Here is a 20,741-nt window from a genome sequence, read left to right on the forward strand (position 1 = left end):
GCATTAAATAGCTTATAAAACCTGTATTTATTTTAATAGTCTATTTGGAGAGCTAGACCATTATTTAGTCTATATCTAGCCCCAGCTGTCCGACTAACTACGAATTAAAGAAAAAAAACTATATTTAAAAGCTGATTTAATAAGTATATTTTCGTATGATTTTTGTGTAGTACCTATAAGGTAAGAAAATACATTATAAAAATGCAACATGCTGAATTTCCTTTTGATAATGATGTAACTTTACTATATAGGGAGATAAGATTTCTTTACTTGTTTTAATAACATAATAACAAGACAAGGCCGTGACACACGAGCTAGTTGTAACGAAAAGTGGCAAGGACAGCCGTAGCTTGTATTGGTGAGCAATCCACATGTTTATCAAAAATATTGATATTTTAATACAAATTTTGTGAAAGTGAATCTTCCGTGAAATTATTACGTGTAAAATACTATTTGTTACAAGTAAAAAAAATATTTGTTACAGGTAAAAAAACTATTTTATTATTAATTTTATGCGTATAAAACTATTTGTCACACGTAAAACTACTTTTTACGTGTAAAAAGTATTTTTACGCATATAAAACTATTTTTTACAACTACAAAAAAACTACTTTGTGTGCAAAAAATAGTTTTTTGCGCTTATAGAGCTATTTGTTACACGTAAAAAGCTATTTGTTACACGTAAAATACTATTTTCTACGCTTAAAAAAATATTCTTTGCTTTTTCAACATTTCAAATGTTTTAATACAAATTTTGTGAAAGTGAATCAAATTATTACGAGTAAAAAACTATTTGTTACACGTAAAAAAACTATTTTATTATTTATTTTACGCGTATAAAACTATTTGTTACACGTAAAAACTACTTTTTACGCGTAAAAAATATTTTACGCATATAAAACTATTTTACGCATATAAAACTATTTTTTACGCCTAAAAACTATTTGTTACACGTAAGAAAGTATTTGTTACACGTAAAAACTATTTAATTTTTTTATTTTACGCGTAATATGAAACTATTTGTTACACGTAAAGAACTATTTGTTACACGTAAAAAAATATTTGTTTCACAAAAAAAAAATATTTTTTGCTAGTAAAAAACTATTTGTGACACGTTAAAAGCTATTTGTTACACGTAAAAAACTATTTTCTAGGCGTAAAAATATTCTTTTAATTTATTACTTTTTCAACATTTCAAACTACATTTTTCCAAATATGTCCTTCAAGTCTTTCAATTTAAGAGCTGTTAGTGGGAAGTTTCACTTCATATGCACCCATAGTGACTTAACAATTTTTTTATTGTCATTTTTATTGTTGTTAAACTACATACAGGATCCGGCAATAGTGCGTCGGGCATCTGTAGCTCCGCTAAATAAAAAATGTGAGAATTTTGTTTAAGGTGCAAACCTAAAGTATGTACCAGAATGTATTTCAGGAAAATATTTTAACTTCTATAGGGTGGCTCAAAAAAGTGTGAGTGGACCTGGATGATTTTTTTTTAAATGGAACACCCTGTATATTATTGCATTTTTGGCTTCCTTTCAGATCACTTTACATAACCCTAAGATATGAATAAATATATTTCGATAGTTTCAGAGATATTAAAAAATAAATTCAATATACAGGGTGGTCCGAACTGTATTCCGGAAACTTCGGCAGCAGATTCTGCAGATAAAAATAGGTAAAAAAGTTCGTATAAATTTATGTCCTTAAATGCTTAGTTTCGGAGATACAGGGAGTAGAAGCTTCATTTTTATTTCGATTTTTTCTAAATAATTTCTGTAGTAACATCAATATTTGGATGAAAATTGGTATCTGGGAGTTTTTTGACATGATAAATTTGATTTTGATGTCAATATCACTCCTACTAGTAGATGGCGCCACCTGCATGTGTTTTAACTGTTTTGAAGCGTAATAACTTTTTGTTCGTACCTGTATAAAACTACCGAGAGAAAAAATATACATCTCTGTGACTTTTTACGTCAAAAATATCTCTTTGTAAAAATCACTACGAGCAACCGTTCTTAAGATATTTAGAAATGAAATAGTCAATACATGTCATTATTGACGAAAAATAATCACGTTGAATAGATAGTTATATTTCACTGAGATAATACATTTGTGAAATTTTTATTTTTTTAAATTAATCATAAATTTTTCTGCAAAAAATGATGATAAAACAGTTTCTGTTGAATTTTTGGCACAAAAATATTTCAAATTTATCATTTCAGTCTAATAACTATTTAATCAACCTGTTTAATTTATGTCAATCATGACCGGTATTGATAATTTCGATTCCAAATATCTCGAAAACCGTTACTCGTAGCGATTTTTACCAAGAGACCTGTTTCACGTAAAAAGTGTCGTAAATGTATATTTTTTTACTCAGTAGTTTTAAACAGGTACGGACAAAAAGTTATTAGTCTTCAAACCAGTTAAAAAATATGTAGGTGGCGCCCTCTACTAGTAGGATTGATATTGACATCAAAATCAAATTTCTCATGTCAAAAAACTCCCAGACACCAATTTTCATCCAAATATTGACGTTACTTCAGAAATTATTTGGAACAAATCGAAATAAAAATGAAACTTCTACACCCTGTATCTCCGAAACTAAGAATTTTAGGACATACATTTATACGAACTTTTTTACTTATTTTTATCTACAGAATATGCTGCTGATAAGTTTCCGGAATACAGTTCGGACCCCCCTGTATATATTTTTGAGCCCTTCTTAAAAAAAATATTAAAAATACAGGAACTGTTCTGAAATCAAAACTAGATTAGGTATTTACTTTAGATGGTCTGTTCTTACTTTGCTATAAATATGGTAATCGTAAATCATACAGGATGTTCAATATTCTACGCCAAACTTTCTAAAATATAAAATACGTTTTCTTTGTTTTTTTTTAAATGGAACACCCTGTATATTATTTTTTATTAGGTGGAGAGATTGTATTTAGAGTATTTCAAAATTTTTAACGGTTTCGCAGATACACGCAGTATTATTTAATATGGCGCTTTCAATGGTAAAATACGAGAGAAAAATCATTGGGTGGCTTTGATAAAAATTTACTGTGGAAAATGCCATATAAAATATAAAACCGCAAATACCGCATACTCTAAATACAAAAATGTTCATTTTTTTAATTCTCAGTCTGTTCAAAAAAAAAAATAATATACAGGGTGTTCCATTAAAAAAAACGAAGAAGTATTATTTTATATTTTAGAAAGTTTGGCCTAGAATCTTGAACATCCTGTATGATTTCCGATTTTCATATTTATAGCAAAGTAAGTACAGACCATCTAAAGCAAATACCTATTATAATTTTTATTTCAGAACAGTTCTTGTATTTTTAATATTTTTTTTAAGAAGCCTATAGAATTTTTAACACCCTATAGAAGTTAAACTATTTTCCTGAAATACATCCTGGTACATACTTTAGGTTTACACTTAAACAAAATTCTCAAGTTTTTTATTCTAGGAGCTACAGATGCCCGACGCACTATTGCGGTCATATAGATTATTTATTTAGGTAGAATTTTTGAATGATCTTACAAGTTTAAAAAACGATGTTCAGAGTGAATACCATTCTTAATTATGTAATTAAGAACAATAAATATTTACATTTGATAAGAGATAAGCAGAATCATTGAAAATAGATAAGAAATAATATGGCAAAATTATATGTTTGAAATATACATAATTTTTAGAAAAAGCGTTAGAGTGTGCACTGACCGAAAATTATCCATATAAGGTTATAAAATATTCTTAAGGTAGGTTTGCATGCAAATTAACAACTATTTTTTCTATAAAAATACAATTCAATTTTAGAATGTCGCTTGAAATATCTAGAGATGATATTTTAACAGCTTTAGTTACGAAACTTGGCACTAGTAACCTTGAGATTTTATCTTATGATACTAGCTATGTAGAAGAAAAAGTAGGACTTTTAGGAGATCATGGTTTTGTTAGGGTCAACGTTCTCAATCGAGATTCGAATAATGAAATCAATGTGAGCTTTTTTACAAAATTGTTCCCCAAACAAGAGTGCTTAAAAGGGTTCGCTGAGGGTGCTGGCTCGTTTACTAGAGAAGAATTTGTATATGATTTATTTTCAGATTTTAGGAACGATAAAATTGATATTATTACTAAATGCACTCCCCGGTGCTATGTTTACCAACCGAATAATTATCTTTTACTAGACAATTTACTAGAAGAAGGGTATAAAATGCCTGATAAATCTAAGTGTTTCGATTTTAGTACTGTTTTGGTTGTTCTGGAATCTCTAGCGCAACTTCATGCTAGTTCCCTTATCTACGAAGAACAAAAGTCCAATCGGTCTGGAGAAATATTTAGAATACTACATGGAAATGAAGAGAGATTAAAGGACACGTTATATTGTGACAGTGACGACTTTCCAAACAAAGATTCGGTAGATGCAACTTTCAAATGCATTCAAAGTGAAATAAGGTTGTTTCAAATGCCGGAAACTTTAAAGAATGGTAAGAACTTTATGAAACGCGTGGAAGAATTATTTCCGAGAATTTACCGACTAGTTGAATCATCTAAAAAGCACCGTAATGTATTGTGTCACGGTGATCTATGGGCTTCTAATTGCATGCTAAAGGAAAATGAAGATGGTACGGTTGTTTCTTGTAAGCTGGTAGATTTTCAAAGTGGTCGTTACGTTCCTCCAGCGCACGATGTCATGTCATTCCTGTACTTAAACACTTCAAGGCAATTAAGACAAGAACGCATGTACGAAGCTATCGGCATTTACTACAATTATTTAGAAAAATATCTGAAAAACGCCGGCTTTGCAATAAATAAAATCATTACATTTGATGCTTTTTTGGATTCCTGTGAAGAACAAAAGTTGTTTGGAGTACTTTTAGCTGCAAATATTATACCATTAATCTTGGCAGATCGAGATATTGTCGAAAATTTTCTGTGTGATAATGAGCTGTATAATAAGGTGTTCAGAGGTGATAGAAGTATCTTATTTTATGAAAATCAGAAGTACAAGTGGTACGTTGAACGAGCAAAGGAATCTATTGAAGACCTTCGGGAACAATGTGAACAAGTAGCATAACAATGTGTTCGTAAAACTGTATTTACTCAGTAAAATCTCACAGCAAATATTTGTACTTTTTGTAATTCAAAATAAAAATAAATATATTTTTACATTGTGTAACATCATTTTAATATAAGCCTTAAATATTGGCTAAATAATCTTATGTGCCATTATTATGATATAAAAACAGAGTAATAATTGTTTCCTGGAAATTGAAATAATTCTAACAAACAGGCTATCGTTTTAATCGACTGTAAAGTATTTTGAATTAAATTCTCTAATATTTTTATACAATCAACTTTTCAAGATGTAATAATATAATATTATGATTTATAATAAACTTTATAAAATTTCTGAAAGCTGTCTACTTTTTACAAGCCGCATAATTTGATTAATTATTATTTAGATAATACTTTATCTGGTTTTATGAAAACACTGATAAATCTACAAATCTAAATGTATTAGCAAAGTTTACAGACCATTGAGGTTAATAGAATATCTTAACTTTATAGGATAGTCTTGACTCGTTTATCGGTATTCCAAGAAAAGTTTAAATAGTGAATAGCTAAATAAAAATAAAACTGCTTGATTTATCTAATAAGAAAATAAGCAAGGTATATGTAAAATACAGAAGAAATGAAAGGTCTTAACACATTCACCTGAAGGATTTCTGCCTAATGCTGGGCGACGGACAAAAAATCTAAGAGATATGTATCGTACAGGTCTCTAGATTTTCCATAACTTATGTTCTTTATGATAATATAGTCTCAATAAAAATAAAATATTTACTCAAATAACCTACCATACTTACCAAAATCACATTGAAATAAACTAATAAAAATTTAAGTATGTTTTTTCGAATAAATATAAATTTGAACAACATGAAATTCGCTCATAAGTAAGGCGATATAGCTTTCCAAATTGAAAATAATGAAACTATATAATAAAATTCTACAAATGGTACAACGTATTAACCGAATATTATAAGGCCAACTAGAGGTTGTGTTTATATTTAAATTATTTCTTACCAAATATCTCTCTCTAAATCTAGTTGCATTTTCGAAAAATTATATTAAATTTTCAACTGTATATGCTTGACAATATCTTCAATTAATGTCACATTTTCATCCGATTATTCATTATTTATTCACTAATTTTACATAAATAAACTTGAATATTTATTAAAATCGAATGATTATCTATTACTGGATAATTTACTAGAAGAAGGGTATAAAATGCCAGATAAATCTAAGTGTTTCGATTTTAGTACTGTTTTAGTTGTTCTGCAATCTCTAGCGCAACTTCACACTAGTTCCCTTATCGACGAAGAACAAAAGTCCAATCGGTTTGGAGAAATATTTAGAATAATAAATGGCAATGAAAACAGATTAAAGGATTATATTGTGACAGTGACGACTTTCCAAACAAAGATTCTTTATTGAATAAGGTTGTTTCAAATGCCGGAAACTTTAATGAGTAGTCAGAACTTCTTGAAAGGCATGAAAAAAATATTTCTAAATATAAACTCACCGGCAAAAAAACCGGCCACTAAAAACTAGTCCCAATTTCAAAGTTGGATTTCTCGTGAACCATTTATTAGATTTTGATGATTTTTTTTAAATTGTAAATTAATTCCTTCTTAACGGATGCTACGTCAGAAATTTTTATTCCGAATTTAGTTTGAGCATATACAGGGACAACAATAAGACGGAATTTTTTGCCCGAACTTTGTAACACCTTGTAGGGTGCAGCAGCTCTAGTAGTTATTGCTAAATCAAATCACATTGTAGCCTCATTTGTTGTGAGCATTTTGTATTTTAATCACGACATTACCTCACTTTTTATTGGAGATACACTGCTTTAAAATGAACGTCTCGGAAAAATGTTTCGCAGGCAGAAAGTTTTATGTTCAAGGCGATATAGGTGAAAACGGATTTATGAGTATTTGCAATATGACAACAACGATTGTCAAATTAAAAAATGTCATTATCTGTGACGGATGTTGCTCGTATTGTCGCTTTAATTGAGGATGGCCGAAGGCTCGAACAACAGTCCAGGATGCCTGGAATCGGTATATGGAAACGGGAGATTTCAACAGGCGAGTGGGCTCCGGAAGAAAACGGAAGACAAATGCAATTGACGACCGCTTTATTGTCTTGAATACTTTACGAAATCGTAGAATTACAGCGTTTCAGAATCAACATCTGCTACAAAGCGTGCGTAAAACTCAAGTCAGTGAGGGAACAATCCAACGAAGACTAAAAGAAAACAGCTTGTCTGCAAGGAGGCCTGCCACAGGACCCCAGCTACTTTCAAGACATCGTTGAGCACGTCTTCAGTTTGCGCGTTTACATGTGAATTGGTTTGATAGCGGTTTTGCCTGCAAAGCATTTTTCCGAGACGTTCGTTTTAAAGCAGCGTATCTCCAGTACATACAGACATAATGTCGTGATTAAAAAAAAACAAAATGCTCACAAAAGATGAGGCTACAATGTGATTTGATACATACAAAGCTGTTGCAGTAGCAATAGCTACTACAACTGCTGCACCCTACAGGGTGTCACAAAGTTCGAGCAAAAAACTTCGTATTATTGTTGTGCCCTGTATATGCTCAAAATAAATTCGGAATAAAAATTTCTGACGTAGCATCCGTTAAGAAGGAATTAATTTACAATTTAAAAAAAAAATCATCAAAATCTAATGGGTGGTTCGCGAGAAATCCAACTCTGAAATTGGGACTAGTTTTAGTGGCCGGTTTTTTTTGCCGGTGAGTGTATATAAAATATTAGACAGTAGTATCGACTGACTAGCGAGAAAGAAAATCTAGGAACTAGTGGGGTTGCAATCGGAAGGGTTTGGACTAGAATTAATACATTTTGTTAATAGTCAAGCTTTCGGAATTTATTTATTCCATCCTCAGGACATCAACGTGGTAAAAAAAAAACATCATTAAGAACTACATTAAAAAATAGGCTTGAGAGATACATTGGATCTCCACAGGAAAAACATCACTGACCAGTCAACCACACTAAGTGCTATAGTCTATAAAATGAATAACTTTGAATTTTGACCGTTATTTTTTACCAACATGGTAAATATAAAATTCCTCTGTCAAAAAGTTACTGAAATTCTTTAAATTGAGTGCCTGAACGAATCAGATAGGTAACTCTTTTTACTTTCGTGAAATAGAAAAGGAAAATAATAAAACAAGTGACAGTTCTTCCTCTTCTTACAAAAATCAACACAATTGTCAAAAGTAAAATGTCATCAGCTTTTGACATTTCTAAATATCAGACGAATGCCGTCTCTGATAGAACAGCCTCGGCGAGATTTATGACGTCACGCTAGTTAGATACTACGGATTAATAAATATGTTGTAGAATACATGGAAAACATAATAATTCCTCGTATTTTTGGTTTGTATTTTAAAAATGATATAGTTTTCATGAAATATACGTAATATACAGTTAATAAATACAATATATATATACCTATTTATAGTAATAAATAACTTTGGCAAATAAATTATGAACCATACAAATGCAGCAAATGTTTTACAATATACAAATAATGAATAGGTACATAAGATAATGGGTGAAATGTGAAATATATTTTAAATTTTGGGGTTTGAAAATCGATCTAATTTAACAAAAAACATTCAATATCTACTAATAGTGATGTATTATTATTTGCATTCACAAAATGTATATGTATATTTTGCCAGTATCAATGTTCGAAAAATTATATTTGCAAATAATACAATATCATAGAAAAAAGGCTGCAGCGATGGCTATGAAATAAAGATCGCTGTCATTTTATATGTAAAATTATTCTAAATTTTTTTATTTTCTTGGGATTTAGGTTCGGGAAAAACGCTGATTAAGTTTTCATTTGTTTTTTCATTATTTCTTTTTGGTTAAAAAAAACGTTTCGGCTAACATTATAGCCTTCAGCAGAGTTGTGTTATATGAAAAAAATAGTGTCGAATATAATCCAAAAAATTACATATAAAATATTCACACCACATAATGTTTACTGCAATTAATAAACTAACATAAACTTCTCAAAAGATGACCACGTATTTTTTAAGTTATTATTCTTGACACTAAAACTATCTACATTGACTATGGAATACGATTTCAGCCATAGTAAGTAGTAGATATTGAATGTTGTTTGTTAAATTAGATCGATTTTCAAACACCAAAATTTAAAATATATTTTACATTTTACCCATTATCTTATGTACCTATTCATTATTTGTATATTGTAAAACATTTGCTGCATTTGTATGGTTCATAGTTTATTTGGTTTATTTGCGAAAGTTATTTATTACTATAAATAGGTATATATATATTGTATTTATTAACTGTATATTATGTATATTTCATGTAAACTATATCATTTTTAAAATACAAACCAAAAATACGAGGAATTATTATGTTTTCCATGTATTCTACAAGATATTTATTAATCCGTAGTATTTAACTAGCGTGACGTTATAAATCTCTCTTCGAGGCTGTTCTATTAGAGACGGCATTGCGTCAGCATGGCCGCAAGTTGCTAACCTAATAAAATTAACACTAGAAAAGCCCGCTGGAACTGTCAAATTCAAAGATATTCGTTTCACAGACTATATCTTGGGGCAATTAAGCCGCCTGATTATTAAATAAAACGTTGTAAATACTTGCGAGATATTCGAGCACATTTCAATTGCATCTCAATCTAAGGCATGTAGGCGCAAAGCAACTGAGTTGAGTTGCTAGTCCAAACCCTTCCGACTGCAACCCCACTAGTTCCTAGATTTTCTATAAACATATCTATATATAAAATTTATCGACAAGTTGAACCATCCAAAAAGCATTGTAATGTATTGTGCCACGGTGATATTTGAGCTTTAAATGATATGTTAAAGAAAAATGATGCGGTTGTTTATTGTTAGCTGGTGGATTTTCGAAGTGGTCTTTATGTTCTTCCAGCGCACGATGTCATGCCATTTCTTTACTTAAACACCTCGAGGCAATAAAGACAAAAACGCATGTACGAAACTATAGATTTGCTGCAATTATATATTAAAAAAATTAACTATCGAGAAAACATGCACCGATATAATAAAATTATTTTCAAATTCCTCGTGGTTTTTTAACTCATTCCACATGGTTTTTCAAACTTTTACCAGGTATTCAAAAATTATTGTTCCCTCGTATAACTGACAGATGGAAACATTAATTTTTAATTTAGAAAGGTATACTACAAAGTCAAATAATTTAGCTAAAGTCAAATTATAAGCTTATAAATCAGACGATAAATTAGGCGATAAATCAAATTATAATATTGTGTTAAAGTATAGAGCTTATGTAAAAAATGTTAAAGACACGTTTTTCGGAAAGCAAGAATTTGCTCAATTAGGAACGATTACTTGGGAGTGTTTGAGAAAATGTTTGAAATATTTCTTTTGCCATTTGACAATCGTTGTTGTCAAATTTTATCTAATGTGTTAATGACGATATTCCTAGAGATGCATCTTAACCAAATCACTAGTTAATATGTGGCGCAATTGTGAATTATTTATATACATATCAAGTGTGCTACTATATTTGGTTATGTTAAATATCAATTGATATAGCTGGTTTAATAGACAGATCGTAATAGATAAATTATCCTTGGCAACGTCCAAGGTTAAGGTAATCATGTCATTTGAAAATATTATTAGAACTACTGACGTTACTCAATTATTAAATGTCTATAAAATGACGAACTTATAAACATATTATTATGTAAAAGAAATATGCAGATTTAATTATTCGACCTAAATTTTAATTAGAAGTTTTAATTTAATATAATCTCTCTTATGATACAAATTGTGAGTATCCTCTTGTTTGTTTTTTATTTTTGAGTAAATTGTTATATTATCAATTTTCATTAATTTACAGAATGACAATATATGCGCACAAGCCGCAGAGACTTCCATTTCATGGCTTTTTATCCAATAGATTTCAAAGTTTAAGGTTCAAAATATACATAGTTATGAGGGGGTTCATCAAAATTTAATGTTTTCTTAGTAAAAAAAGGAATTGAATAATTGAATATCACTTCTGAGTTATTTGGAAGTTGATTTTTGTCTTCATATCTTCATTCGTTATTTATTTTTCTCGATATTGTATTTTCAACAAAAACTGTTTCTTTTTAAAAACTACTGAATAGAATACATTTGAGGTTGGAACTTTTGACGTTACAACAACGAAATAAAACTAGTTCACCACAACACACTAAAAGACCTAATTTTGTACTCTGGACAAAGTCTATACTGGAACACACTGGAACACTGGAACTGACGGCAGAGAAGTAGAGAAAAGGATTATCAACGCGAAAAAAATAATCGGATGTCAAAATGGCATCTTATGGAGCAAATCAATAACAAAGCGAAGAAAATTCAATATATATGAAACCATGATAAAGAGCAACCTCCTGTATGGAGCAGAAACATGGAGAATAACTGAGAGATACAAGAAGAGGATAGAGGCCGTAGAAATGGATGTCATTCGAAGATCAATGGGAATTTCAAGACAACAACGAATAAGAAATAATACCATAAAACAACAAATGGGTATAGAAGGTACGATAACACAGGATATAGAGAAAAAGCAGCTGATCTGGTACGGACATGTAGAACGAATGAAGGACACTAGATGGCCCAAGAAAATAATCAATTGGCAACCAAAGGGCAGAAGAAAACAGGGAAGACCAAACCTGGAATGGCAAAAAAGCGTACACAAAGCGATGAGTCAGAGGTCAGAGTCAAAGATAAGATGAAAGAAACCTGTCAACAGAGGATTGTACGAATAGAACAGGCTGGAAATTGGGTATCGGACAACGTAGATAAACGTTCTAAACCGACTAATATATATATATATATATATATATATATATATATATATATATATATATATATATATATATATATATATATATATATATATATATATATATATATATATATATATATATATATATGTATACACAAAGTCTATATATTTTGCCCTGGATTTCTGATAATGCTTACATGGTTAGCAAAATACGTGTCCGGAATTTATAGTTAAATATTTGAATGCATTGAAGATAGACTGTTGTTTTATTTTGTCTGAAAAGAACATTAATGGAGAGATATATACATAGGTCTCATTAAAATTTTTCAATTTAATATAGTCTCTCCAATACCAAAACCCTTTACAGCGATAGATGTGTCTGTCATTTTTATTTCAAAGAGTTTATTTTATTTTACAAAGAAATAAGTTGATACAATTGGAATGCAAAGCAGGAAATTAATATAATTTTATTTTAGTTACGAATGATTATTTCAAAATATGAAAAGAAATCAAATTAGAAACAGTGGCTTCTGAAAACTTGGACACAAATTGCAGAAAATGTTTCGAAACCGTTCCTCTAAAAATTTTGATTCCGCATCGAAACATTTGAGGAAACGGCTAGTGCCACCACATTGGAAATACATGTCAAGCCATATAAAATATATAGGTTTCGAAAATGTTTCCTATTTGTGGCTTCCCTTTTGTGTCAAGAAACAGACACAATAATTATTAGAAACACTACGTAAAATGTCCAAAAATGCTACTTGGGAAATATTTATTATTTTCCAGAACACCGTTTGTTTCGCATAATTTGGCACAAATTATAACCTTTAATTTGATAAAAGCTTGACAAGTTACAAAAATCTTAAGTCGAGATACTCGTCACTTCAATCATATTGGAATATGATCTGTCATTTTTGGAAAAAAAAACATAAGACTGTTTAAGAACAACAAGCGACGACGCATGACGGATATATATACAGGGTGCTACAAATTCGAGGTACGAGCATTGATATCTCGGTAAACGTAATAGATACAAACATGGTTTTAAATTGAGGCAAAGTTGCTCTTTGAGATGTTCACCAAGATGCCGTAAAAAAATTTCAAGGATTGCGGAGTTTTTTTGAAAATATGATTTTTTGAAGATTATATTTTTTCCTGTCATTACTTTTTAGAAAATCAAAAAACTAATTGCACATTCCCATAGTCACTTTATTAGGGCTATCTGATAGTATTTTTAGATTTTCAAATTAGCTGATAGTTTGTGGGATACAAAGCCCAACTTATTTTTTTAAATACAGACCTGCAATTTGTATTTCAAGTTTTGAAAGAACTCGGTCTCCAGAGTACAATGATATGCCATACGAAATCTTACCTGAGTCGTAAAACAGAGAAACAAAAATGGGAAAAAGAAATATTTCAGACATTTTCTCAAACACTCCCAAGTAATCGTTCCTAATTGAGCAAATTCTTGCTTTCCGAAAAACGTGTCTTTAACATTTTTTTACATAAGCTCTATACTTTAACACAATATTATAATTTGATTTATCGGCTATATTATTTTTTTCCTAAAACTATGACACATACTTTTGTTTATCGACATAAGGATATTATGAGTCACATATTAATTAGATTTTATCAATTAATATAATACACGCATTTTATACAATACTACATAAATATCTATTAATCATTGATAAATAACAGGTAAATCAATATAAGCATAAGATTATCCGTTACGATAAAAATTTTGGTACCTATTCTTTATTTAGATACAGATACTAAATGTATATATTCAGTAGACTACAACAAGATTCATCAGTTTAAAATGACTTCTCCCGACATAACAAGTACGCTTCGAAGTGTGTTTGAAATACCCAACGACTCGCGCTTTAATGTTACGTTACAACAGTGCAAAAACGAACAAGGTTTTTCTATTCTTGATATCGAGTTCGGTACGGGAGCGAAACAATACGTGGTAGTAAAAGCAATCAGTTCAAATAAAATCAAAGGATATGGTGATATTAGAGAAATTTCCACACTACCTCCGGTATTCACTTTTCAAGGTAAAAACACAGAAAAATATATAGCATTTGAAAGGACCAGCACAGAAATACAAAGCTTAACAATTTACATGAAAGATATTTTGAAGGCTTTAGCTATTTACCAATCACGAAATCTAGCTTCCGAAGAAACACCACGGGAGACTGAAAGTTATGAGTTACGACATCTACTTGACACAGCAATTTCAACGAATATATTTACAGATTCCTATAAAGACAATTTAGATACCGCAGTAAAATGTTTGGAGGTAGATGGCGGGAAAATATTTACAGCTGGTTTACTAGTAAACAGTGTTGGATTTCCTGTAAGAAACAAAGAAAATGCTAATTTAAAATCTTGGAACGATAAAGCTGTTCCTCCTGTATACGATGCCTTGCTGTACATTTTTATTTGTACTACCGAAGAATTTCGACGAAAGCATTTTTCTGAGCTCCTTGATGTTTATTTCCAGCAACTGACGACATCGATAGAAAATTACTTTCCAGAATATTCATCAAAGCTAACAACTTATTACAGAGAAACATCAGTCAGAGTCTTACTCCCCATAGTAAAATTTCAAATCGTGATTAATTCACAAGCATCTGAAGACCTTATTTCAAACACATCGCGGTTTCTAAAGAATCCACTTATTAACCAAGAAGACATTTATGACATTGTCGAGAACAAGTTCCATTCCAAGGAATATAGACTGGACGACTATGATATGAAAAAGTTGGACACTAAAAACGGCCATTTAGGACAGTATTTCAATTTAACTATCAAAGTTACCCGTAAAGGCGAAAGTAATACTCTGCACCTATTTGTCAAAGTCATTATTCCTCACACCGAATTTTTGAGAGATATCGTTGAAAGTGGTCCAGCTGAGAAAGAGCATTTCTTCTATTACACGCTTTTACCCTTATATGAAGAACATGGTTTAAAGGATATACTAGACTTCGCACCCCAATGCTTTTTGAGCAGAGCAAAATGGTTGATAGTATTAGAAGACCTGGCAAAGGTTGGATTCCGCGGGATGGAAGTAAATCAAAACCTGGATTTTCACAAATTGAAAGCGGTAGTATCGTTGTTGGCTAAGTTCGCTGTATCAACGTTAATTTTAGAAGAAAATTTGTCGAGAAGTAATGGAAAAAGGGTTCGAATGGATGAACTTTATCCGGAAAAATTTACGGAAACCATATACATAGATGATAAAGAAACCCAAATAGGAAAAATTTTCAATGGTACTAAAGACGCTATACATTATATTTTAGATCTCTGTCCAGAGATCACAGCAAAAAGTAATTTGACACAAGATGAAATTTATCACAGGACGGATGAAATGTACGAATCGTTATTTAAAAAGATTCTAACATCTGAAAAGTTTAGAAACGTAATGAACCATGGAGATATGCATTTAGGAAACATGTTATTCCATTTTGACGAAAACGATGCTGTATTCAAAGCTATCTTAGTCGATTTCCAAATTTTACGTTACATACCTCCAGTGTTTGAATTATTGTTTTTTATTTATTCTTGTTCATCGAGAGACACGAGATTGAAATATATCGATCAGCTTGTCGAGGAATATTATCAGGACATTAGCAAATATTTAAAAGATTTCCATTACGATCCCGAAGAAGTTTTTCCAAGAGATGAGTTTAATGAAAGTATCAAATATATTAAATCAGCTGTCCTATCAGCTACTTGTATGATAGTTCACATGGCGAAATTACAGCCTAAGATTAGGGAAGATGTATTTTTTAATCCAGAGAAGTTTGATTATTATGTTAATAAAAACAGAAGAGCTTTAATTGATTTGGTGTGGAATGATGAGTATTATAACAAGTGCATGAAAGATATGGTTCGAGATATTATGGATTTTATTGCTGAAGATCACTAGAGTATAAATTAATTTTTGTAACCTTTCATTTTATAAAATTGTAAAAATATGTTCTTAATAAAGTTATAGAAAAGAAAAGTGTGTCAAATAATGCTTAGACTTTTATCAATAAGTCTAAAAAAGAATATTTTTTTTCGTGCATTTTTAATGAACAAATATAACACTATTATGGACTTAATCAATATGAAAATAATTTAAAAATGGAACACATAATTACTAAATTAACTACAATATATACCACACCACTTTAATTTTAACACTGAAGGCGCGTTTCTCTAACCATGTTAGCATCATCAGCAGATAAACTAATATGAACAAATTGAGCGTATATACAAGGTGAGTGTTAAATAAATGCAAATATTTTCAGGGTTGGTAAGATCTCAATAAAAGAAACATATTGTCTTCATTTTAATGTTTTTCAAGTTCAAAATAACTGAGTTATTTTACTTTGAAAATTAAAAAATATATAGGTATCTTTTCTTAAATTTTAAGAACCTCTGGATCTTTTCTGGGTTTTCTTCACTAAAGAATGTCATATTTGACATTCTTTACTAAAGAATGTCGAAAAAACTAAAAAAATTCCAAATTTTGTTTCAAAAAAATCCAAATTTTCAAAATATTTTCTTTCGCGAAAAAAACATCATACATGTTTCTGGGTTGAAATATACTCCTACAAAATATTATATCAATAAAAATCAATACAAATAAGATCAAAGGATATTGTAAATATGGTAATATTAGAGATATTTCCACACTGCCTCCAGTAGTGACTTTTCAAGGTAAAAACACAGAAAAATATATAGCATTTGAAAGGACCAGCACAGAACTACAAAGCTTAACAAATTTATATGAAATATATTTTGAAGGCTTTAGCTATTTATTACCAATCACGAAATCTAGCTTCCGAAGAAGCACCACGAGAGACTGAAAGTTATGAGTTACGACCCCTACTTAACACATCAGTTTCAACGAATATATTTACAGATTCCGATAAAGACAATTTAGATACTGTAGTAACATCTTTGGAGGTAGATGGCGGGAAAATATTTACAGCCGGTTTCCTAGTAAACAGTGTTGGTTTTCCTGTAAGAAACAAAGAAAATGCTCATTTAAAATTTTGGAGTGATACAGCTGTTCCTCCTGTATACGATGCCTTGCTGTACATTTTTATTTGTACTACAGAAGAATTTCGACAAAGGCATTTTTCTGAGCTTCTTCAAGTTTATTTTCAGCAACTGACGACATCGATAGAAAATTACTTTCCAGAACATTCATCAAAGCTAACAACTTATTACAGAGAAACATCACTCAGAGTCTTACTTCCCATAGTAAAATTTCAAATCGTGATTAATTCACAAGCACCTGAAGACCTTATTTTAAACACATCGCGGTTTCTAAAAAATCCACTTATTAACCAAGAAGATATTTATGATATTGTCGAGAACAAATTCCATTCCAAGGAATATAAACTGGACCACTATTATATGAAAAAGTTGGACACTAAAAATGGCCACTTAGGACAGTATTTCAATTTAACTATCAAAATTACCCGTAAAGGCGAAAGTAATACTCTGCACCTATTTGTCAAAGTCATTATTCCTCACACCGAATTTTTGAGAGATACCGTTGAAAGTGGTCCAGCTGAGAAAGAGCATTTCTTCTATTACACTCTTTTACCCTTATATGAAGAACATGGTTTAAAGGATATACTAGACTTCGCACCCCAATGCTTTTTGAGCAGAGCAAAATGGTTGATAGTATTAGAAGACCTGGCAAAGGCTGGATTCCGCGGGATGGAAGTAAATCAAAACTTGGATTTTAACAAATTGAAAGCGGTAGTATCGTTGTTGGCTAAGATCGCTGCATCAACGTTAATTTTAGAAGAAAATTTGTCGAGAAGTAATGGAAAAAGGGTTCGAATGGATGAACTTTATCCGGAAAAATTTAAGGAAACCATATACATAGATGATAAAGAAACCCAAATAGGAAAAATTTTCAATGGTACTAAAGACGCTATACATTATATTTTAGATCTCTGTCCAGAGATCACAGCAAAATGTAATTTGACACAAGACGAAATTTATCGCAGGACGGATGAAATGTACGAATCGTTATTTAAAAAGATTCTAACATCTGAAAAGTTTAGAAACGTAATGAACCATGGAGATATGCATTTAGGAAACATGTTATTCCATTTTGACGAAAACGATGCTGTATTCAAAGCTATCTTAGTCGATTTCCAAATTTTACGTTACATACCTCCAGTGTTTGAATTATTGTTTTTTATTTATTCTTGTTCATCGAGAGACACGAGACTGAAATATATCGATCAGCTTGTCGAGGAATATTATCAGGACATTAGCAAATATTTAAGAGATTTCCATTACGATCCCGAAGAAGTTTTTCCAAGAGATGAGTTTATTGAAAGTATCAAATATATTAAATCAGCTGTCCTATCAGCTACTTGTATGATAGTTCACATGGCCAAATTACAGCCTAAGATTAGAGAAGATGTATTTTTTAATCCAGAGAAGTTTGATTATTATGTTAATAAAAACAAAAGAGCTTTAATTGATTTGGTGTGGAATGATGAGTATTATAACAAGTGCATGAAAGATATGGTTCGAGATATTATGGATTTTATTGCTGAATATCACTAACAGTATATATTAGTTTTAATAACCTTTAATTTTATAAAATTGTAAAACTATGTTTCCTAATAAAGTTATAGAAAAGAAAAGTGTGTTAAATAATGATCAGACTTTTAGCAACAAGTCTAAAAAATAATAATTTTTTCATGCATTTTTAATGAACAAATATAACGCTATTATGGACTTAATGAATATGAAAATAATTCAGCAGATGCTTAAAACTAAACTAATATGAACAAATTGAGTGTATATACAGGGTGAGTTTTAAATGTAGAATGTAGAATGAGTAAGAGTGGGGGTTAATCACTGCGACCTTAAAGATCTATTGTGCCCCCTTCCTTTTGTCATCGCACAGACCCTCTGACAACAGTTCTTCCTCCGAGGGTACACACCCTTCCACGGTTGGAGTTTGGCCCTCCGTGCCGCCCTTCACAGTCGAGGAGCTTGCCTCCAGCTGAGGAATCCGTGATATGGAGGCTGGAGGATCTGTCTCCATTTTCTCCATCTCTTTAACTTAGTCTCTCCTTAGACAACCTGTGTTGTCCCGTATCTATAATAGAGATATGTCCCTCTTTCTCTATTACTGTCTTGGATTTGAGGTCAATTCCTATTGTGAGGACCTGACCATGAGCCTCCTCCCTCGAGTTGATGACTCGCCAACTCGATGACCTTACATTGAAGTTCTGACCCTGGATAAGGCTCAGCAGGTAGGTGGTGTCTTTCCCCTTGCTCCTCGGCAGAAAGACCGTGATGGCCGCCCCTTTAGGGATTCCTGTTTTCTCCCTTCACTGCAACCAGTTCCGGCCCCTGCCAATTTTTACGCTTAGGTGCGATTTCCACATAGTTACGATTTGAGGATCATGCCTACCCGAAAGTGTATCCCCGCAAAACGCAGCTGACTCACATTTTGCAGATCGTTGTGTTGCAATCCGATCGCCACTACTTCGTCCAGTACAGCCTCTTCTAGAGACGTTTGCTAGTCGGTGGTGAGAGCAACCTATGGGAAATCCTTTGGCAGCACCGCCATTTTCACTTGTCCAACAATACCGGCATAGCTGATACGTCCCTGCTTACCTCTTGGTGTTGGACGGCTTTCCATGGTGAGAGGTTCTCGCTCCCTCTCTTGCCCTTTGATGGAGATGAGTCAGGTTGTTTCTTGGTTTCTTTACACTCCCCTTTTCGGAGGAGTGTTTTCGTTTTTGCTTCCTCTGGAGCAAGTCCTTCGTCGAGCAGTCGGAGGTATCTCCGTGCTTCTGCTCTGCTACGACCTACTCCCAGAGGATCGTCTAGCCCGCCTGGTTGACCCAGGCCGGGTAGACGAAACGGTAGCTTGTGTCGCCTATTGGGTCTAGAGGTAGGCTCTCGACCATTGCTGGAGAAGGTGGTAGCTTGTGTGCCACTTGTGGAGGATGATCTCAAGCAAGTATCAGACGCCCCTCTTCTAAGTTTCCTTTCGATTTGGTCCCTTGGAACTTTCATTTGTAATGCTCCCAGTGTTGCTAGAGGGCTTCCCCACAGCTTCACCGGTGGTGTCTTTAATGCTAGATCTCATAGTGTTCCCATGAGTCGCTAGGGATAGTCGGTCCACTTCTACAGAGCCTCGCATGTAGAAGTAAGTGGTAAATACACTGGGGTGCCCCCTGATGCCCCAAGGTTGAGGCCAATAATGGCTAGTCCTCTATCTAACCACGCATCCCTTTGACCTGGTCCCGCCATCGTAGGATTTAGGTTTTTGGTGAGGTTGTCTCCTCTTGGTCCAGGCGGTTGAGCCAAGCCCCCCCCCCACACCCTCTACCCGCGAGATATGACCACAGTCAGTAGAGGGTGCCTGGTATGACGGATAGGGGTAGCCTCGTCCGGCATCGTTATATGTCTTGGTGCAATTCTCTGGCCATGACACTATAGCCAGGGACAAGACGATGAGTGAAATGCTTGTTAGACCAAGCCAAGCGCTAGGGGATTCCCCCCAGCACCTGACCAGGAGCTTCCCCACCAAAGACAAGGTCTTGCATCTCCTAGGGGAAGGAGTTTTTAATAAGTACAAATATTTTCCGGGCTGGTAGATTTCTATAAAAGAAATGTATTTTCTCTTTATCGTTTTTCAAATAAATTCAAAAAATAATTGAGTTATTTTATTGTTTGCTTATACTTAAATATTATTTGAATCACTCTATACATATCAATAAACAGACAGTAGTATCGACTG

At 32.1% G+C, this 20,741-nt stretch overlaps 4 protein-coding genes across 6 annotated transcripts in view; all 4 read left to right on the forward strand.

The window, feature by feature from the left end:
* The window catches only part of LOC115891600 (adenylate cyclase type 8-like), a 286,870-nt gene that overhangs the window by 164,458 nt on the left and 101,671 nt on the right, over positions 1-20,741 (forward strand). The gene's annotated exons all lie outside the window — the stretch shown is intronic.
* LOC115891616 lies at positions 100-5,189 on the forward strand. Of its 2 annotated transcripts, XM_030912130.1 has the most exons (4): positions 100-180; positions 252-358; positions 3,715-3,777; positions 3,836-5,189. In XM_030912130.1, the coding sequence occupies exon 4, from the start codon at positions 3,837-3,839 to the stop codon at positions 5,094-5,096; it is 1,260 nt and encodes a 419-aa protein (XP_030767990.1). In that variant the 5' UTR covers positions 100-180; positions 252-358; positions 3,715-3,777; position 3,836; the 3' UTR covers positions 5,097-5,189. The 2 variants fall into 2 exon arrangements, with proteins under 2 accessions (XP_030767990.1, XP_030767989.1); XM_030912129.1 differs by lacking the exons at positions 100-180; positions 252-358 and adding an exon at positions 458-484.
* On the forward strand, positions 13,724-15,962 carry LOC115891609. Its single transcript, XM_030912121.1, has one exon. It carries the CDS (start codon positions 13,770-13,772, stop codon positions 15,882-15,884), a length of 2,115 nt encoding a protein of 704 aa, XP_030767981.1. The 5' UTR covers positions 13,724-13,769; the 3' UTR covers positions 15,885-15,962.
* Positions 16,489-18,563, forward strand: LOC115891612. Its single transcript, XM_030912124.1, has one exon. The coding sequence runs from the start codon at positions 16,733-16,735 to the stop codon at positions 18,542-18,544; it is 1,812 nt and encodes a 603-aa protein (XP_030767984.1). The 5' UTR covers positions 16,489-16,732; the 3' UTR covers positions 18,545-18,563.

Source organism: Sitophilus oryzae, unplaced genomic scaffold (assembly GCF_002938485.1).
Source record: "Sitophilus oryzae breed Bouriz unplaced genomic scaffold, Soryzae_2.0 scaffold_1188_pilon_pilon, whole genome shotgun sequence".
NCBI classification, from domain to species: domain Eukaryota; kingdom Metazoa; phylum Arthropoda; class Insecta; order Coleoptera; family Curculionidae; genus Sitophilus; species Sitophilus oryzae.